The following is an 18,715-nucleotide window of genomic DNA, read 5'->3' as shown; positions in this document are numbered from 1 at the left end:
CCACAGCCCTGAGGACCCGCAGGAGGCCCGGCACGGGAGGCGGGCACGGTCAGGTGGGCGCCCAGGCTGAGTGCTGTCCTCACACGCCAACCTGAGGTCGCCCTGGGCGTGCATCCCCCCCAGAAGGATGAGTGCAGGGCCTTTGTGTATAGATGAGCGAGTGCAAGGGGGTGGGCAGCGTGGTGCTGTCCTCCACACCCTGCCCAGGCAGCCCCGATGGGCACCAAGGGCTCCCCCCAGGGACAGCAGTGCCATATGCCCAGACACCAGAGCCAGGTGGGCCAAGACCCCTCGGGCCCCTCTCAGACCCCCATGCTGGAGGGAGGGCGCTGCTATGCTGGGCAAAGCCACCCGCTGGGACCCTCCCAAGTGTAGCACGCGAGCACTCAGCACCTCTTGGTCGCTTGCTGACTGAGTTCCTGGTGGGACAGCACAGAGCGGGGCCTGCCTCTCTGGAGGTGCCCAGTCCAGCCCTCCTGGCTCCATCCAGGAACTCTGGGGTTGCACGTGTGGTGGTGGGTGAGGGTGGCTGGCCAGGGCCTCCAGGTCCCGCTGCCCCCAGCTCCAGGCGGGCACAGGGCCGGCCATGCGAGACCCCCTGCTGGAGGCAGGCCAGTCGGCTCACAGGCGGGGCCCCAAGGCCCTTCCGTCCCTGGCCCCAGGATGTGGGACGGGAGCCTCCCTCAGGACCATACGCACAGTGGGGCTGGGGCAAAGGGGGTGTGAGGTGTCACTGACTCCAGAGAAACCCAAGCAGGCACCTGAGAGCAGGGTTCTAACGTAGGTCTAGTGATGGGAAAACGTGTGGACCACACACAGACTTGTGCACAAACACACGTACGCCCCATACACACACACATCCTCAGCCACACACAGCACGCAGGGCTGATGGCACCAGGCTGGCTCTGGATGCTTGGTCTACACACAGGTCAGCATCCACCCTGGCTCAGGAGGGCAGGGGAGTGGAGAACCGGGTTTGGGGGCAGGCGTGCTGGGCTGTGGCCACAGAGGCTGCTGGCAGACGACCGCCTGCCCCTCTCGGGCCCCCACAGCCTCCCCACGCCATTTAGTCTCCACTGAAAAGCAAAGCTTCTGGAAAGAATGATTTTTAAGGTATCATTGGTCACACCTGAGAGTGAATGAGTTTATCAGCTCTTTCCTGAGAGTGGGGAGGGGGCACAGGACGGCTTGGCCAGGGCAGCAGGTAGGGCATGAAGGGGAGCAAGGCAGGTCCTGGGAGCGGCTCCTCCAGCCTGGCAGGTGGCGCAGGGACGGTGGGGGCCAGCCTGGGAGAGGTGCACGGAGACACCGGTGCAACCCGACAGCCCCAAGGAGGAAGAGCAGGAGTCGGTGTGGACAGGGTGGCGAGGCTGTGTGCAGACGCGCAGTGCCCGCAGCCGGACAAGGCACAGGGCACACCTGCCCCCACAGGGGTGTGGGGAAGATGCCGGCCAAGCCACGGGGCACACCTGCCCCAGAGGGGCGGAGAGGATGCCGGCCAGGGTCCTCCCAGGTCCAAGGCGGAAAGCGGGCAGGAGAGGCAACTGGCATGGCTGCTGGCCTGAGACTGGCTCCTCACACCTGCAGTGGGACCGAGAGTCGTTAGGACAAGGGGGGTCCTGGGGTGGGGCAGGGACGCTCCCTTTTCCCCAGGCCTCCCATGCTGGGCAGAGCCCAGGCCTGCAGTGGAGGAGTGGGCGCCTACCGGCCCGTGTTCTCCAGGGACAGCCACCCCAGCCCCTGGGCCCCCACACACCTCGGCACCCAGCGGGGGCTCTGGCTTCTTCCTCCACTGGGGCCTCCTGCCAGCTGCCGACTCTCTCTGCGTCTCCTGGTTCTGGGTATCAGGACAGAGACCGGGCTCAGGCTGCCACAGAGCCCCCTGGCCCGCCCCTTCCTGGGGGAGGACCCCAGGCCCTCCTCCTTCCACCCTCTGACCCACAGGCTTCCCCACAGCCGTCCCGCGTGCAGAGCATCTCCACTGCGCTCGGGGCTGTCCCTCCCCTGACGGGTCATCCCACTACCACAGGCCTGCAGGGAGACCGGGGGCAGAGGGGCACGCACAGTACCTGCGGGCCCTGCTGTGCTGACTCCTGGGTCCTGCTGATCCATAGGTTGAGCCGCGACGTCACCACCCCTGAGAGCTGCAAGTTCTCCTGAGAAGAGAGCTCCCACCTTGGGGCCGGGCTGGCATCTCCAGAGGGCCCCCCTCACCACATCCACACAGCCAGGCCATGGGACCCTCCCCTGAAGCTGTGTGCACAGCTGGGCTGGGGGCTCAGCAACAGGCATGGCTGGGCCCTTGAGTCCGCCAGACAGATGCAGGAAAGCATGGAGCTGTCCTGCAGTCCCCAGGCTCCAGCTCTGCAGATCCCAGGCTCAGCGGCCTGCAGATGCCTGGCGGGCCAGAGTCACTCACCTTGCGGCTGGAAGCTGGGCCCTCTCGGCTCTGGCCCACCAGCTCTTTCTCGAAGAGGTGGCGCTTGCTGGCGACATCCACAGGAGCCACGAGGAACTCAGTGCGGGACGGGCTTGCACCCTTGACAGACTCTGATCTCTGGGAGCAGAGAGCACAGGCTGTGACCCTGGAGGGTGAGGGCCCTGGCATGCCCAGCACACTCCAGGGACCAGCCCACTCACCTGGATGGCTGAGTGGTATCGCTCCAGCTTCGGGCCTAATTTGACTGAGCTGGCTGGGAGCCTCACACTGGCACTGCAGGGCAGGAAGACAGGGCAAGACAAAGCAGGTGAGGCCCTGCCCGCCCACAGGACACCAGGCCTGCCCCTGTGCCCCACCTCACTCTGGCGAAGAGAATGCAGCCTTTGTATACAGACTGTGGGCACTCCCTGTCCTCCCAAGACACAGTCCATTCAACAGGACACCCCAGGCCAGAAATGGCTGCTGTCCCTGCCCCGTGGAGTCAGTCCCGCCTCAGACACTGCTCCCCTCTCTCCACCTTCCACCCCCCTGGCCCCCAGGCCCCCCATCCCAGATCAACCCCATCCTGCCCTCAGGCACAGGCAGCGTGAAAGGCTCATGACCTGGGTCTGATGCCCTCCTGACCCTGGCGCCCCCACCCTGCACCTCATGCTGCTGTGCCGGCCGGCTGACCTCCATGTGGACTCCGCTCCAAGCCCCTCCTTTCACCGACCCTCCATCCAGAGCTGCCTGCAGAGCTCTCCCCACCTCACGCCCCTGCCGCCCGCTGCCCTGTGCCCTCGCCCCACTCTCGCAGGCTGAGATCCCCTGACTGCAAGGGGCTCCAGCCCTCGGTTCCCATCCTGAACCCTCGGAACCTCCATGCCCCATGGTTCCTGCACGTCTCACTCTGATGCGAGGGCAGTGACCCCCTCATCTACTATGTCCCCCACGCCCGCCGGCCTCGCCCAGGACCACCGGCCTCAGTACAGTCTCGGGGCAGATGGTGCAGCCCGCATGCATGAATCCCCAGTGCTTGACTCAAACAACCCCGGTGCACCCACTCCCCCCCACCACCCGGGCACCTAGTGGCTCAGGACGGCCCCTCCCTCCCGCCCCCTCCAGGCAGCCGGGCCCTCCCCTTGCTGCACTTCGGGCCTCAGCCCCACGGCAGACGAGCCCCGGGGCCCCCAGGCCCTGACCTGCGGGTTAAGGCCACCTCTGAGCTGTCTCTCCGGGGGCTCATCTGGAAAGAGAAGGAAGGTGCCAGTGAGCGGGGTCCGTGGCAGCCACGGCCTCCACAAGGGAGGACTCAGCTCTCAGAACGCAGCCCGCCCTGGGGTCTCGCCCCCACCCTCCTCTGCACAGACCCCAGCCACACCCCCACAAAAGGCCTACCTCGGGCCTGGGGCACAGCCCCTCCCATCAAGCCAGGTCAAGAGACACCCCCCTCGATGCCCCCAGATCTTCTCAGGGTGCCTCCTGCCTACCTCCCCACTGCCCCGAGCCCTGCAGTGAGGGGCCCACGGCAGCCAGGCTCACCCTGAAGGAGATAGTGCGGGGGCTGGAGCGCTGCAGGGCGCTGCTGAAGGTGGGCGAGGCCCGTGTCGGCGAGGGGGCCTCGGGCTCAGCCTCCATGCTGGGGGTCCTCACCTGGACAGAGCAGGGGGTGAGTCACGCAGGAAGACAGGCGGCCTGGAGCCCCCGCAGGCCGGCTCACCCCAGCAGCCACGGTGGCAGCAGGCCAGTCCTCTGCTCCCACCCACTGCCTCGGCTGTGGGGGTGCAGCCACAGGCCCAGGGCCCAGCCAGCGGACAGGGCTTCCGGGGCGGGGGGCTTCTAGAAGCATCTGAGGCTTCCCTGGAGTCTGGGTCTGGGATGAGGGTGTGGTGTGGGTGCAAGGTGAGACCGCAGCCCAGCCCCCTGTCCTGCGGGCAGCAGAGCAGGCGGGGAGAGGAGACACAGCTGGGGCTGGCCTGGAGGGAGGAAGACAGGAGACAGGGAGGCAGCCAGAGACACCGGGAGGACAGAGAGGCGGGGGGCACCACACACCTGCAGAGTGACGGGCGGGAGGCTGCCAGCCCGGGACAGAGGCCCCACCGAGGACTCGGGCTCCTTCTCAGGCCCAGCACCCCCAGCACCCCGCTGCCCCCTGGGGCTGGATGGGCACTCCACTGAGGCTGGGTGCTCCCGGGCCAGGGGCCGCGTTGGGGCCATGGCCCTGCCTAGGGCCGGCTGCGTCTCGGGGGCCGGGGTCTTCTCGAAGATAGTGGCTTTCTCAGACACGAGTCTCTTCTCTGAGATGCTGGCTTTGTCTAGAACCGCCCTCTTTCCTGAGAAGGCTCTCTCCTCCAGCACAGTGATCTTCTGGGACACGGAGCATTTACTGGGGCTGGGGGTCTCAGGGTCCAGGCTCGCTTCCGGCTCAAGTGTCTTCCCTGCAGCAGACGGCTTCTCGGAGCCCGCAGGCGCCTTGCCCGCCAGGCCCCCCTCTTCTGTGGAGCCGCGCTGCGGGCTCAGTCTCCGACCGGACGTCGACTGCACCTGCTCCTCGGGCGCCGGGGGCAACTGCCTGGCCTCAGGCAGCTCCGGGACGGGGGCCTCCCGGCGCCTCTGCCTCCGTTCCTGCCGCGTCCTCAGGACGGCCCGGACATCCTCCTCATCTCTGGGGTCTGCGGCCGGTGGCCGGGGCCCCTCTGCTTCCTCCACGCTCAGCAGTCTGAGTCGGAAGGGAGATGGCGGGAGACAGTCAGAAACGGGAGAGACCCCGGGAGCACCTGACCCAGGGGGAGGCCTCAGGGCGCCTCGTGCCCTCCCAACCCCTTGAACCACTGTCCCTTAAATCAGGATCGCTTTCATCTGCTTTACCCATCAGGCCTCCAAGGTATCATCTGAACAAAGCACTGCTGCTGCTGCTAAGTCGCTTCAGTCGTGTCCGACTCTGTGCGACCCCAGAGACGGCAGCCCACCAGGGTCCCCTGTCCCTGGGATTCTCCAGGCAAGAACACTGGGGTGGGTTGCCATTTCCTTCTCCAATGCATGAAAGTGAAAAGTGAAAGTGAAGTCACTCAGTCATGTCCGACTCTTAGCGACCCCATGGACTGCAGCCCACCAGGCTCCTCCGTCCATAGGATTTTCCAGGCAAGAGTACTGGAGTGGGGTGCCATTGCCTTCTCCGGAACAAAGCACAAGAGGCTTTAAAAAAAAAATTTATAAACGCCTGTAAGGTACAACCACTCCATGTTCAACAAACACCTCTCCTGTGTCAGGCCCTGCCACTTACAGATGTCAAGCAGAGACGGGCAGGGAGCTGGCCCGAGTCACACGGTGACGGGCAGGAAGCCAGCAGTGGTACCCAGGCCTCCGCGCCTCCGCAGCCACGTGGGTGCAGCGCCGGCTGCACGCCTCGCAGCCCCCTCTCCAGGAGCCAGGGAGCAGCACACGAAGCTGCCCCAAACCCGGCCTGCAGCAGAGGGGCCCCTCCTGCGCCTCCACCCGCCCACCTGCAACTTGGGGGAGTCCACTCGCAGGCTGAGCCCGCTGCCAAATCTGCAATCTGGGCTCGTTTGGAGACGAGAGGAGACGCGTCCCCCGAGTGGGCCCCGTCCCTGTGGACAGGCGTGTCGTGGTGCTCAGCCTCGGGGCTGGTGGTCAGACCAGCGGCACCTCCTTCCTGTCAGAGACCACGGGGGTCCGCTAGCAGGAGGGGTCTGGGCTGAAGGGGCATGGTCGGCCCAGGGCCTGATGACCCCCAGGCCCTGCCCCCGGTGCTCGAGCCGTGCACTCTCTGACAGCTGCCTACCCATGAGCCAGGTTAGCACCCTCTCAGGAGCGTGGAAGGATGAGCTATGCTTATAAAATGCCCAGCAAGAGCGGCCCAGCTCACCCACACTGGTCCTGACTGCTGTCCTGACCAGAGTGGGGCCCGCAGAAAGTCAGCCCGCTCCCCAGGCAGGGGCGGCTAGTCCATCCTCAGTGGGGTCCCGCCTCCCACCCACACCTCTCGGGGGCCAGCGGGTCCTCGTCCCGGGCAGGTGGGTCCTCGTCGTCCGTGGCAGAGCTCAGGTTCCGGTGTCGCCGCCGGCGTTCTCGCTCCTGTTCCTCCTCATCCTCCAGGGTCCACTGCCGGGTCAGGCTGGGGGGACAGGGGGTCAGCGCAGCCTCAGGGTGATGCCCAGAGCGTCCCGGTGGCCGACACTGGGGGGAGGGGGGCGGCGGGCCGGACTTCACCCTGCACCCCCACTGGAACAGGGGGTCTACTCGCCGGGGTGCCCCACATCCCCACTGCGATGGGGGCCCACCTGCCTGGGCACCCCAGCACCCCCACTGGAATGGGGGCCCACCCACCTAGGCACCCCCCGCACCCCCACTGGAATGGGGTCCACCCACCTGGGTGCCCCCACACCCCCACTGGAACGGGGGTCCACCCACCTGGGCGCCCCCGCACCCCCACTGGAATGGGGGTCCACCCTGCCTGGGCGCCCAGAGATGTGGCAGGGTGGTCACTGCTCAGCCCGAAGGAGGCAGGTGAACCTGGCAGAGCCCAGCTTTGATCTGAGGCTCTTAGATGAACAGTTACTGAGAAACATCCCAGCTCCCCAGCTCCCCCAGGACGTCCCAGCCCCCAGACAGAGATCCCAGATGAACCAGCCATCCCCAAAGGGGAACCCAGGATCGCTTCCCTCACCACCCAGGCGCTCCGTCAGCTTCCTTCACCTCTGAAAACCAGCCTTCCCGTGGGCAGGAGCGAGGGGCACAGCCGGCCTCTGGCCCCCGGTCACTCTCCCAGCCACAGTCACTCACAGTCACTCTCATACCGGTCCCCCTCATAGCCACCCCCCGGACCCCGCCTTCCACCATCCCGCCTCCAGCCCCATGTCCCTACAGCACCCTGCCCCAGCCTCCCACCAGTCATCCTCACCCACCTGCCCGCGCACCTACCTCCCCCCAGCGCCCCACCCCATTCTAGCCAAAGAGCAAAGAATCTCTGAGGAACCAAGCTGGGCCAGCCTCCCACTGGGAACTGTGGGGTCACAGAAACCCACCCGCCAAATACAGAGACAGGGAAGTGAGCCCCACTCTGCACCAGGAGGGAAAGGTCTGGACTTCAGAGGAGGGACAGGACGGCCAGGAGGCCGGGGGCGGGGCCTGCGGGGGAGGGAGGCAGAGCTTCCCGAGGGGCCACAGGAGAAGCTCCGGGCCCTGTGAGCCGAGGGTACCGTCCAGCACTGTCCGGGCCCCGATGAGAAGGGTCCGGGGAAGGCTGCCCTCTCGCCTCCCAGCATCACTGCAGGGTAGTAAGGCCCCGTCCTGGTCAGCGCCTGTTCCCCAGCCTCTCCGCTGCCCTGTTCCTACCGTGGCCTCGCCTGCCTCTACAGAGCCTCACATGCAACCACGGAAGAAGTATCATGGGAGGAGCAGGCACGTTTCTAGGGGGAAACCCACAAATTTTATCAACTGAATGACATAAAACCTATCTAAAAAGCTTCCTAAAGGAAAGAGCCCCCAGCCCCTGGGGAAACTTCTGCAGGGCCAGGTCAGACAGCCTGCTTGATCCCCCCACCTAAGGGGGAGTCACTTCCCTGCACCTCCCCAGTCCTCCTCCCTAAAAGCGGCAGGAGCCACACCACCACCCTGACCTGTTCAGGCCCAGCATCATGTTCGTTGACCTGGTGTTTAGTAAACCCATTTTTTGAGCAGGATCTACATACAAGCGGGTTCCAGGGCTCCCCTGCTCATGAACAAAAGGACAGGAGGGACCAAGGACAAGGGGTGGCAGTGCCAGAGGGGATGGAGCCCCGAGGAGCCGGGTGTGCTGGCAGAGCAGGAGCCCAGGCCTGGCTGGGATGTGCGGCAGTGGTGGGGGACACGACTCAGCAGAAGGGGCGACAGGGCAGGTCCCTGGGGACCAAGGGAGACGTGGGTTCACTCTGTGTGTGGGGAGCCACCAGGAGACTTAAGTGATGGACTCAGGACACAATTTGAAGGCAGAGTCCACTGGGTTTGCTGGGGGGCTGGATGGAGATGGGGGGCCAGCAAGGAAACGAGAAAAATGAAGGAAAGCGGGCTTGAGCAGCTCCTGGTGGTGCTTTCAGAAGGCTGGGGGCCTTCGGGGAGAGAGGGGTTCAGTGCGATGTCTGCAGCAGTGGTCGGGGAGGAGGGGCAGGAGGACGTGAAGGCTGAGGAGACACTCGACGGAGGAGGGAGGAGCCAGCCTGGTGGACCGCAGGAAGGGGATGTGCTGGCACTGCAGGAGGGGGCCCACCAGGGCAGTGCTGGGCAAAGAGGCTCCAAGACCCTTAGAAAGAGCCCGACTGGACAAGAGACAACCAGGGGGCTCCAGAAGGAGGAGCTGGTGACGCCCAGCATCTGAGAAGGGTTAACAAAAAGCTGTGTCAGAGATTTGCAAACAAAGTGTGGAGAGCTTGTCCCACGGGGAGAGAAAAGGCCATGGGACAGGGTGCATCCACCACGGTGCCCAGAACATGCCGGCCACCAAATGTGGCACCAGGTACAGGGGGCAGGGCGCTCCTCCTCGCGGGGTCACCAGAGCTCTGCCTGACCCATGGGAGCACAGAGGGGCAGCAAACCCTAGGCCCCACACTGGCACCTGCCCACACCTGGCCATCAGGCATGCTGGCAGTGCAGACCTCAGTGCCCCTGCCTGTCAGGGCTCGACTCCCCCTGAGTGGATGGGAAGGGCTCCAGCCCAGGCCCCACGGCCTTGATCACGGGTGGAAACCGGACTACCCCAGGCCTCTGCCATCACTCACTCCATGGGAACCCACGGCCCCTCCAGCCAGGCCCCGATACCCTCGTCCAGTTGAGAAAGGCCCCCTGCACGTGGCTTCCCCTGGGTCCACACATTCAGCCCTTCCCCTGTGGACCCTCCCTCGAGTCCACAGTTTGGGGTCAGCCATGCACTGCAGAGATGAGAGACCACCCCCTGCAGGGAGACTGGCCCACGGGGACAGGACTCCCCCGCACACCTGTGGCCAGGTAGGGATGGAATGCACAGGATTCCTTGGGCCTGAGCAAGCCTGTTCCCACATAGGCGGCTCAGCCCTCAGGGGAGCTGCTGGTTTGTCAGTGGAACCTGGGTCAGACAGCGTCGGAGCCTAGTCTCAGGGAAGTGACTCACCCCAGGCAGCTCCTTGCCCGGAGGGTGTCAGCCCAGGAGTCCTGAAGTGACCCCCAGCTGCACATCAAGACCCCTCTGCTCACCTTGGTGATGTGGCCACCCACCCCCACCACACCCCCAGCCCAAGAGAAACGTTATCTCCACCAACAAAGAGCGACCCTCCTTAAGAGAAGGAAGAGAGAGAAGGACAGGCTCCCAGAGGGGCAGGTAAAACAGTAAAAGCCCAGGAATGAATATACGGTACCCAAAGGCCCAGGGCAGTGCCAAAGAACGTTCAAACTTCTGGACAATTGCATTCATTCCACATGCTGCTAAGGTTATGCTCAAAATCCTTCAAGTTAGGCTTCAACAGGACGTGAACTGTGAACTTCCAGATTGCGAAACTAGGTTTAGAAAAGACAGAGGAACCAGAGATCAAATTACCAACATCCGCTGGATCATAAAGAAAGAAAGGGAATTTCAGAAAAACATCTACTTCTGCTTCATTGACTACGCTAAAGACTTTGACTGTGTGGATCACGACAAACTGTGGAAAATTCTTTAAGACATGGGAATACCAGACCACGTTACCTGCCTCCTGAGAAATCTGGATGCAGGTCAGGAAGCAACAGTTAGAACTGGACATGGAACAATGGACTGGTTCAAAATTGGGAAAGGAGTACAGCAAGGCTGTATATTATCACCCTTATAACTTATATGCAGACTACATCATGCAAAATGCAGCTAGATGAATCCCAAGCTGGAATCAAGATTGCCGGGAGAACTATCAACAACCTCAGATATGCAGATGACACCACCCTTATGGCAGAAAGTGAAGAGGAACTAAAAAGCCTCTTGATGAAAGTGAAAGAGGAGAGTGAAAAAACTGGCTTAAAACTCAACATTCAGAAAACTAAAATCACAGCATAAAGGGTGGAAGGAGCGACAGAATTTATTTTCTTGGGCTCCAAAATCACTGTGGACGGTGACTGCAGCCAATAAATTAAAAGATGCTTGCTCCTTAGAAGGAAAGCTGTAACAAACCTAGATAGTGCATTGAAAAACAAAGACATCACTTTGCCAACGAAGGTCCATATAGTCAAAGTTATGATTTTTCCAGTAGTCATTAATGGATGTGAGAGTTGGACCATAAAGAAGGCTGAGCACCAAAAAATTATGCCTTTGAATTATGGTGCTGGAGAAGACTCTTGAGTGTCTCTTGGACAGCAAGGAAATCAAACCAGTCCGTCCTGAAGGGAATCAACCCTGAATATTCATTGGAAGGACCAATGTTGAAGCTGAAGCTCCAATACTTTGGCCACCTGATGGGAAGAGCCAACTTATTGAAAAATATCCTGATGCTGGGAAAGATTGAAGGCAGGAGGAGAAGGGAACAACAGAGGATGAGATGGTTGGATGGCATCACCGACTCAATGGACATGAGTTTGAGTAAGCTCCGGGAGTTGGTGATGGACAGGGAGGCCTGGCCTGCTGCAGTCCATGGGGTCGCAAAGACATGACTGAGGGACTGAACCGCAAAGGGCCCAGAGCAGCGCTCAGCACTCAGAAGCACACGTGTTGGTGAATACAGTGACCAGTACACCAATAAAGGAAGCGGTGAGGGCGCTGACGTGTGCCTAGATGGCACCGGATGCCCACAGGTGCCACTGACAGGAGGTGCCACTGACACGAGGTGCCACTGACAGGAGGTGCCACTGACAGGAGGCCCCACCACCTTGAGGAATGCGGGGGGCAGGGGGAGGTGGGGCACCTCCATTCTGCAGATGAGGCTTCCAAGGCTCACAGGATCAACAAGGTACCCAAGGCAGGGTGGCCAGTAAAAGAAGGAGCTGAGGTTCCCAGCCAGGGCAGCGTGTTAACCACAAGGCCTAGTGCCAGGAAGGACGCCCAGGGAGGCTCCACCTTCTCAGGAGCCCAGGAGCTGAGCAGTCAGAGGGAGTGGGGTGCTTGGGAGGGGCCGGAATGTGTGGGACTCCCCAGCCCGGCTTGAGCTCTGGTGCAGGCTGGGGAAGCAGGTCTGGGGAGACCCAGCGGCCAACAGCTTGTCCTTTAGAGTGCCAGGGTCAGTGCACGCTGACACCCGGGGAGGTCCCAGCCACAGCCACCAGCTGAAGCCCCAGCAGCTGCCCCCACACCTCCCCCTCGCCAGGCCTGCCAGCCCCCACACTCCATCCTTAGAGGAAGGGATCTGTTCCCTTCTGTGGTTCGGGAAACTCCCTGCCCACTGTGCAGGGGAGAGCCAGTTCGGCTCCCTGCCCCAGGCCCTTCTTCCTGAGTCTGCCCTGCCCATGGTCAGCAGCTGAGGGCAGGGGTATCCCTGCGGACAAGTTGACCAGCAGAACCCTTCCTTCCTAAGGGAATCGCACACAGAAATCTGCTGTGTGAGAGGTCAGGGCTCAGCTGCCTGGGGAGGGTTCGCAGGGGAGGGCACAGGGCTGCCCCAGGGCATTCCGTGGAGGCCCAGGCTCAAAGGGCAGGATGTGCAGACCTTGGGAGGGGAAGAACGGGTGCAGGCCTGACACCAGGCCCTGTGACCCGGGGCCAGTGAGCTGCCCAAGGGGAGCCAGCCTCCCCAGGCGAGGGGCCACTGTGGGTGGTCAGTGAGGTCCCCTCCAGCCCTGACGGTCTAGGGAGAGGTGCCAGGGAGAACCAAGCAGCTTGGGAGGTGGCAGGGCTGTGGGAGGCCGGGCGGGGAAATGATTAACCCCCAGCCGCTCTGTCCTGGGCACTCGACCCACCCTCACCCCCCGCGGACAGGCCCGCCCCGCCTCACCGGGAGGAGAGGGCTGGGTGCCAGGTGCCCATCCAGGGCTGGGCGTCTGCATTTCGACCTAGCGCCAAGGATGGGGGGCCCGCTGGCCCTCCGCTGCCCACTTGGGCCCTGCCTGGAGCCACCCTCCTCACCCCTTCCTCAGTGCCCCCCACCCTCGCCTTGGAAGCTCGGTTGACAGTGACTCACAGCCCTTCCTTCTGCCAGCTGGGGCTTGTTCCCAGGAGTGGGGCGGAGGGTCCCGGCTCCAGCTGCCTCCTGGGCAAGCTGCGGCTGCCCAGGGCACTGGGGAGGCAGGGCAGCTTCCCCAGGGCACTCGACCCCACCCCTACAGCCACAGGAGCCTGGGGCCTCTGAGCAGAGAGCCAGCGAAGACGAGACCCTGCACCGTCATCCTCAATGGACATCTGAGTGGACGCGAACGCCCAAACAGCAACGTCAGAACCTCCCACCCACCCAGACTTCTCCGCACTACACAAGGCCCACACGTGCCTGTGCACACACACACACACACACACACACACACACACACGAACACAGACAGGCCCCGCCTGGAAACACAGACACTCCCGCATCAGACCCACAGGCAGAGTCCAAGACCTTGACTGCCAGCCCCACCCTCTGCACAGACCCTCCCTGGGTGTGACTGGCCTCTGAGACGCTGGGCCCCCATCCAGAGCACCGAGTGCCTCCTTTCTTGGGGCGTATCCTCCTCTCTCCAGACCCCACAGGCCTCTGCTGCAGAGCAGTGAGGACAGAGAGTCCAGGGGGACCCCAGCCCTGGGGGGGTGCGGCCATGGGGGCGTCCCTGGAGCTTGGGGCCCTTGGGGGTGGGGGGAGGGGACAGTCAAGGTCCTGATGGGAGGGGCTGCCCACACCTGCAAAGGCAGCCTGGCCTCATCACCCAAAAGTCCGCCTGGGGCCAATTTCTACCAGCAACAGCCTTTGGGTCAAGGAGTAGGGACTCAGCTCCTGCCCATCCACTACATGGGCCTCAGTCTTCTGTGGATGGCGTGGGGGGGGGGGGGTCAGGAGATGCTCTTGGGGGGACCCCAAGAGAAGTTCAGGGGTCACCAATCGCATGAGGGTGCTGCTTTCTGGACACCCACCCCCCCCAGGCTTCTCTGACCCTGTCCCCAGACCCTTTGAAGGCCCTGCTCATGAGTGAAGACTGAAGCGCAGAGAGGGAGAGCGCCAGGCGTGAGGTTTCCCAGCCCCAACAGCACCCCGAAACGCTGTGCCCAGAGCCTGAGCCTCATCCCTGGGAGGGCACCTGCCTGCTCGGCCTACTCACTGACCCTGTGAGGCAGTGCGGCCGCCTCCTCCCGGGAGGGGCCTCTCAGACTCTCCAGAGAAAGACAGGCAGTCAGGGGCGGCTCAGAAGCTGAGACTCGGCCGTTTACCTCCTGAACGCCTCCCCAGCCCTCAGAGCGGCCTCTCCGGGCTGGACAGCCCTCCGCAGGCAGCCTGCTCCGGCCTGCGTCCCCAAGGAGGAAGAGGGCCGGAACCCCGGGGGCTGCGCGGCATGGCCCCGACTCTGTGGCCCCCGGAGCAGTCAGGACCCCGACTCACCTGGACAGAGCCGCCCAGCTTTTCCTGCTGACCGACATGCCGCCAGACCGCCGAGCGTCCCGTCCGCTCCGCGCCGCCCCGCGCCCCGCCCGCGGCGCAGGTTGGCTCACCTGGCCTCTTATCCCGGGCCGCGCCCGCGCAGCCGCGCAGCCGCACCGCCTGCCGCCTCGGATTGGCCTGCGGGTGGGGACGTTGCGGACAGAGCCTCCCCGGTCCCCACCCCGGCCTCCCAGCCCAGCGCCCTAGACCGGTCGCCACACCGAGGGACAGACGGACGGATGGACGGGCGTACAGGCGCACAGGCCGCGCAGGGCGGGGCGGCCGCCCAGGGTGGGGACCGAGACTTCCTGCTCGGAACCTGTCGAACCAGCCCGCCGGGCCGCCCCCTCCCGCGGGTGCCCGACCGGGAGTGGGGTGCCCCGGGTCAAGCCCGCTCTCCGCCCGCCGACCGGCTCGACCACGCGAAACCCATCTGGGAAGCGGGCGGGCAGGCGCGCGTCTTGGGTCCGGATCCAGAGCTCTCCCGAGGAGCGCGCGGGACGCGGAAAACTGCGGGCACGCCCCGTGCAAAGCCCGCCCCTCCAGAAAGAAGAGCCGGGATCCCTTCTGCACACGCAGCGCTCAGGGCTCCGAAGAAGCCAAGGCTTCGGAGGTGCCCTCGGACTTTGGGCTGGCGGGGCAGGGGGTTGAACCCGGCCGGCTTCCCCCTCCCCCCGCTCCCCCTCGGGGAACAGAGAACAGGGGAGTAGTGCGAGAATTCTGGAGCGAGTGAAGTACCACCTGGCTCCCTTTAGGTGCACGTCCCGCTGCGTGCGCCTCCCATCCAACAGGACCTCAGGGGACCGGGGAGGATCAGTGCCTAGCAGGGGAATCTTGTCTTCCCTGTGAATCAGAACTGTTGCGGCTCCCAGGGGAAAGAGGTGCAACCCCCGACACCAGTAGAAGAAGACGGGACGGGGGAGGGGGGGAGTAGGAGGACTGGAAATGACGTGGCCTGCTGGGTCTCGCTGGCCAGCCTGGTCCCCTTGGGGCGCTGATCCGGAGCTGGTGGTCTCTACAGTGCCTCCCAGCTCTGAGATCCCCAGTGAAGGGCAAGCCTGCTGCTTGGGAGCAAGGAAGAGGGGGTGGCAACAACCTGGCCCCTGCATGCTGGGACTCGGGGCCACCTCTTCTGGGGCGCCTGCTGTCCCCAGGGACCCAGAAAATGTCCTTCCCTTGGTTTGTCAACTGAGAAAGAAAAGTAACCCGTGTCGTTGGGAGCCCAGCCCTTCCAGGGACGCTCCGTGAAGCCAGCAGTAGGGAGTGTCTCTAAAAGTTCAAACTCCCACACTGGCGCTATGGACACAAAACCGAAAGACCGGGAAGGCTGGTGTGCAGGCCCTCCAGAGGCGCACGACAGCGAGCTTTGTGCGCGTTAGGGCCCTACAGTCCGCTGAGGACAGACCCTCCTGTGTCCCGGGCGCTCGCTATGCATGTACAGGGCCAGCGCTGCAGTAACAAGTGTCACCGGCTCGGTGGCTGCAGAGCTCAGGTGTTTATTTTCTCACAGTTCCAGGGGCTGGGGTCCCTCAGAGGACCACGCTCCCCAGAGACCCTGGGGCAGGATCCCTCCTGCGTCCTCCTGCTGCCGCCGGTGGTTGCGGCAGCTCTGGGCCTGCGGCTGCGTGACTCCTCATCTGCCTTCGGAAGCCGGGGAGCCGTGCTGGCCTCTCTGCACCCACGTCCAAAGTCCCCCTTCTATCAGGACACCAGTCCCTGCCCAGGGCCCACCCTGATCATATCGGCAGAGGCTGCATTCACAGCTGGCAGGGCTTACGGGTTGCCCATATCTTGGTGGGAGAACACAGTTCCTGCTGCAGTCAGCAAACGGCATTGGCTTTCAGTGACTCAAAGATGCTGGGGACTGGGTTCCTAACTCCAAGACACTCCCACTCGGGCAGTGGAGAGGCACACACACGTGTGCTCCTAAACTTGCATTCACACAGACGTGCACAAGCGTACCTACTCACATGCACTCCTCTGTGGTGCATACTGCACGCTGCGTTCACGACAGGTTGAGACGGGGGGGGGGGGGGGGGGGGGGACACGCGCATACCTGTGGCTGATTCATGTTGATGTATGGCAGAAACCAACGTGATATTGTAAAGCAATTATCCTCCAGTGGAAATAAATTTTTTTTAAAGACAGGCTGTGATGAAAATTAAAATTGTGTCATCAGGAGAGATTCATTCTAACGGACAGACTGGGGCACCTTGAAGGACAGGGACACCTGGCTTGGGCTTGAAGGCAAGTGAAACAAATTCACTCGTCAGAGAAGGTGGCAACAGACCAGCTACAAGACGGGGTGCAAGTGAAGACACAGGTGTGAGCGGGAGGCGGTAAGGCAAGGAGTGGTGCTCCTGGACCTGGAAGAGGGGCTTGGCTGTGACCCCGCAGAACAGGAAAGGCCTGAAATGAGGTGAACGGCAGCTGAGCAGGAAAACCCCTGAGACTTTGAGGGTCGAGAGGTCAGGCTGGAGAGGGCAGGCCACCGCGGAGGGGTTACTTTTAAGTCTATAAAAGAAAAAAAGGGCTTGATCATGGGCAGCCCAGAGGAGGGGCAGCAGCGTCGGCGGAGCTCCAGAAGGCCGAGCGGTCACAGGGCTGGCCGTAGGTGGGGGGCAAGGCCAGGTGCCCACTCGCTGCAGGGGCAATGAGGGCAGGTGTCCCCGGGCCCTGAGGCTCGGCATCTTGAGACCCGGGGCCTGAGAGGGCGCAGCGTGGGGTCGTCCACAGCTCATGAGGTCAGCAGTGCCCCTGGCCAACCCGATGGATGGGGAGGCCGTGAGACAGCGGGGAGCTGCCCAGCACGGGCTCAGCACACAGCCCCTGGGGCACGTGCAGGCAGCGGGAGAGGGGACACTCATGAGGCAGGGGCAGTGTTCCGCGCATCCATGCTGTGCGGTGCCCTGACACCCGAGCGTCCTGAGGAGAGGACGGGTGCCTCCTTCACCCGTGTCTAGGCTTGGAGAATGGCACTAACTTGCTTTGGGAAGGAGACCAGGAAACCCCAGAGGCCCAAGATCGCCTCGGTCAGCCGGGTGGCTGCGTCAGGTCTCTCAGAACCCAGGACCCATCTTTTCCAGGATCGGGGTCGCCCTGACGGTAAGTTGCTGCAAGAGCATCCGTGGCACAACCCAGCAAGGGCTGCTGGCCCAGCACTGTGACCGCAGGGGCCAGCAGGACTCTCGGAGCAGCACTGGTTACAGTTGCAAAATTCTGGAGACCACCCAGAGGTCTGTTCACAGGAAAATGGGTGAGTAAATGTCGGTATTTTGTCATTTTCTTCTTTTACTACAATCTCCGCCTCTGCTGCTGCTGCTGCTGCTAAGTCGCTTCAGTCGTGTCCAACTCTGTGCAACCCCATAGACGGCAGCCTACCAGGCTCCTCCATCCCTGGGATTCTCCAGGCAAGAGTACTGGAGTGGGGTGCCATTGCCTTCTCCCTCTGATGAACCTCAAAGCAGAAAGCACGCGTTTATGTCAGACTGACAAACAAAACACAATGCATTGTTTCAGGAACCAGAAACACAAAGGACCAGGGCAATGAAAACACAAACTGAGGACGTGTTGCCTTTGGGGCGAGAAACGGCTGGTTGGAAAGGGACACACAGGGGCTTCAGAAGCATTTGCCATCACCTAGTTTTTTTTAATCGAAGTATAGTTGATTTGCAGTATCGTGTTAGTTTCAGATATACAGCAAAATGATTCAGTTACACATATATACTTATAGAATTGTTTATTTTCAGATTATTTTCCACTATACATTATTACAAGATATTGAATTGCAATCCCCTGCTGCTGCTAAGTCACTTTAGTCGAGTCCGACTCTGTGTGACCCCATAGACAGAAGCCCACCAGGCTCCCCCGTCCCTGGGATTCTCCAGGCAAGAACACTGGGGTGGGTTGCCATTTCCTTCTCCAATGCATGAAAGTGAAAAATGAAAGTGAAGTTGCTCAGTCGTGTCCGACTCTCAGCGACCCCATAGACTGCAGCCTACCAGGCTCCTCCATCCATGGGATTTTCCAGACAGGAGTACTGGAGTTGGGTGCCATTGCCTTCTCCATGCAATCCCCTAGTTCATAAAATTAGAGGTTGGTGCAGGGAACGTACTGACTGTGAGCCTGCAGTGGCCACTTCCCCTGGGAGAATCCAAGAAGACAGGGTTTATCAGCCCAGGAACCCCTGCTCCAGGACAGGGGTTTTCAAGACTCCACAGCCAGTGGGAGGGAGAGCCCCTTCGCTTCCCCTCCCAAGGACGATGTCAGGCTCTAGAATTCCTAGCCCCCAACTCCTGTCTACATAGGACATAAGGAAGCTTCTTTTTCCCCAGAAGCCAGAGTGGAGACTGGTGGGACCCAGGCCAGGAGGGTTGTGAGTCAGCCTGACTGTCAGTTCCCACATGAGAGGTAAGACCCACACCCTAAAGAATCCAAGGCAGTGGTTCCCTGACTTTGTATTTTCCCAAACTAATACTTTTTAAAAATATGAATATACAAATGCTACCATATTGTTTTTTGAAGTAAGTAATTAAAAGACAATAATTACCACCTCCTGTACTCCCACCCCATAAGTAAAATGTATTTGATACTAAAATAATAAAATTAAGACATGCATTACTTTCTCAACAAAGGTCCGTCTAGTCAAGGCTATGGTTTTTCCAGTAGTCATGTATGGATGTGAGAGCTGGCCTATAAAGAAAGCTGAGCACTGAAGAATTGATGCTTTTGAACTGTGGTGTTGGAGAAGACTCTTGAGAGTCTGTTGGACTCC

At 62.0% G+C, this 18,715-nt stretch overlaps 1 protein-coding gene across 3 annotated transcripts; it reads right to left on the bottom strand.

Moving 5' to 3' along the window:
- Positions 1 to 1,116: 1,116 nt before the first annotated feature.
- LAD1 (ladinin 1) lies at positions 1,117 to 14,404 on the bottom strand. 3 transcript variants are annotated; one of them, XM_027565913.1, is made up of 10 exons: positions 13,903 to 14,404; positions 6,420 to 6,554; positions 4,472 to 5,138; positions 3,962 to 4,072; positions 3,622 to 3,665; positions 2,641 to 2,713; positions 2,420 to 2,557; positions 2,070 to 2,156; positions 1,757 to 1,837; positions 1,117 to 1,581 (listed from the first exon to the last, which is right to left on the bottom strand). In XM_027565913.1, the coding sequence occupies exons 1-10, from the start codon at positions 13,938 to 13,940 to the stop codon at positions 1,576 to 1,578; spliced, it is 1,380 nt and encodes a 459-aa protein (XP_027421714.1). In that variant the 5' UTR covers positions 13,941 to 14,404; the 3' UTR covers positions 1,117 to 1,575. The 3 variants fall into 3 exon arrangements, with proteins under 3 accessions (XP_027421714.1, XP_027421713.1, XP_027421715.1); XM_027565912.1 differs by lacking the exon at positions 13,903 to 14,404 and adding an exon at positions 9,805 to 9,911; XM_027565914.1 differs by lacking the exons at positions 6,420 to 6,554; positions 13,903 to 14,404 and adding an exon at positions 5,288 to 5,407.
- Positions 14,405 to 18,715: the final 4,311 nt, after the last annotated feature.

This window comes from Bos indicus x Bos taurus, chromosome 16 (genome assembly GCF_003369695.1).
Source record: "Bos indicus x Bos taurus breed Angus x Brahman F1 hybrid chromosome 16, Bos_hybrid_MaternalHap_v2.0, whole genome shotgun sequence".
Classification (NCBI taxonomy): Eukaryota; Metazoa; Chordata; class Mammalia; order Artiodactyla; family Bovidae; genus Bos; species Bos indicus x Bos taurus.
Note: the sequence above shows the minus strand (reverse complement) of the source record. Positions and strands in the feature narration are given on the sequence as shown.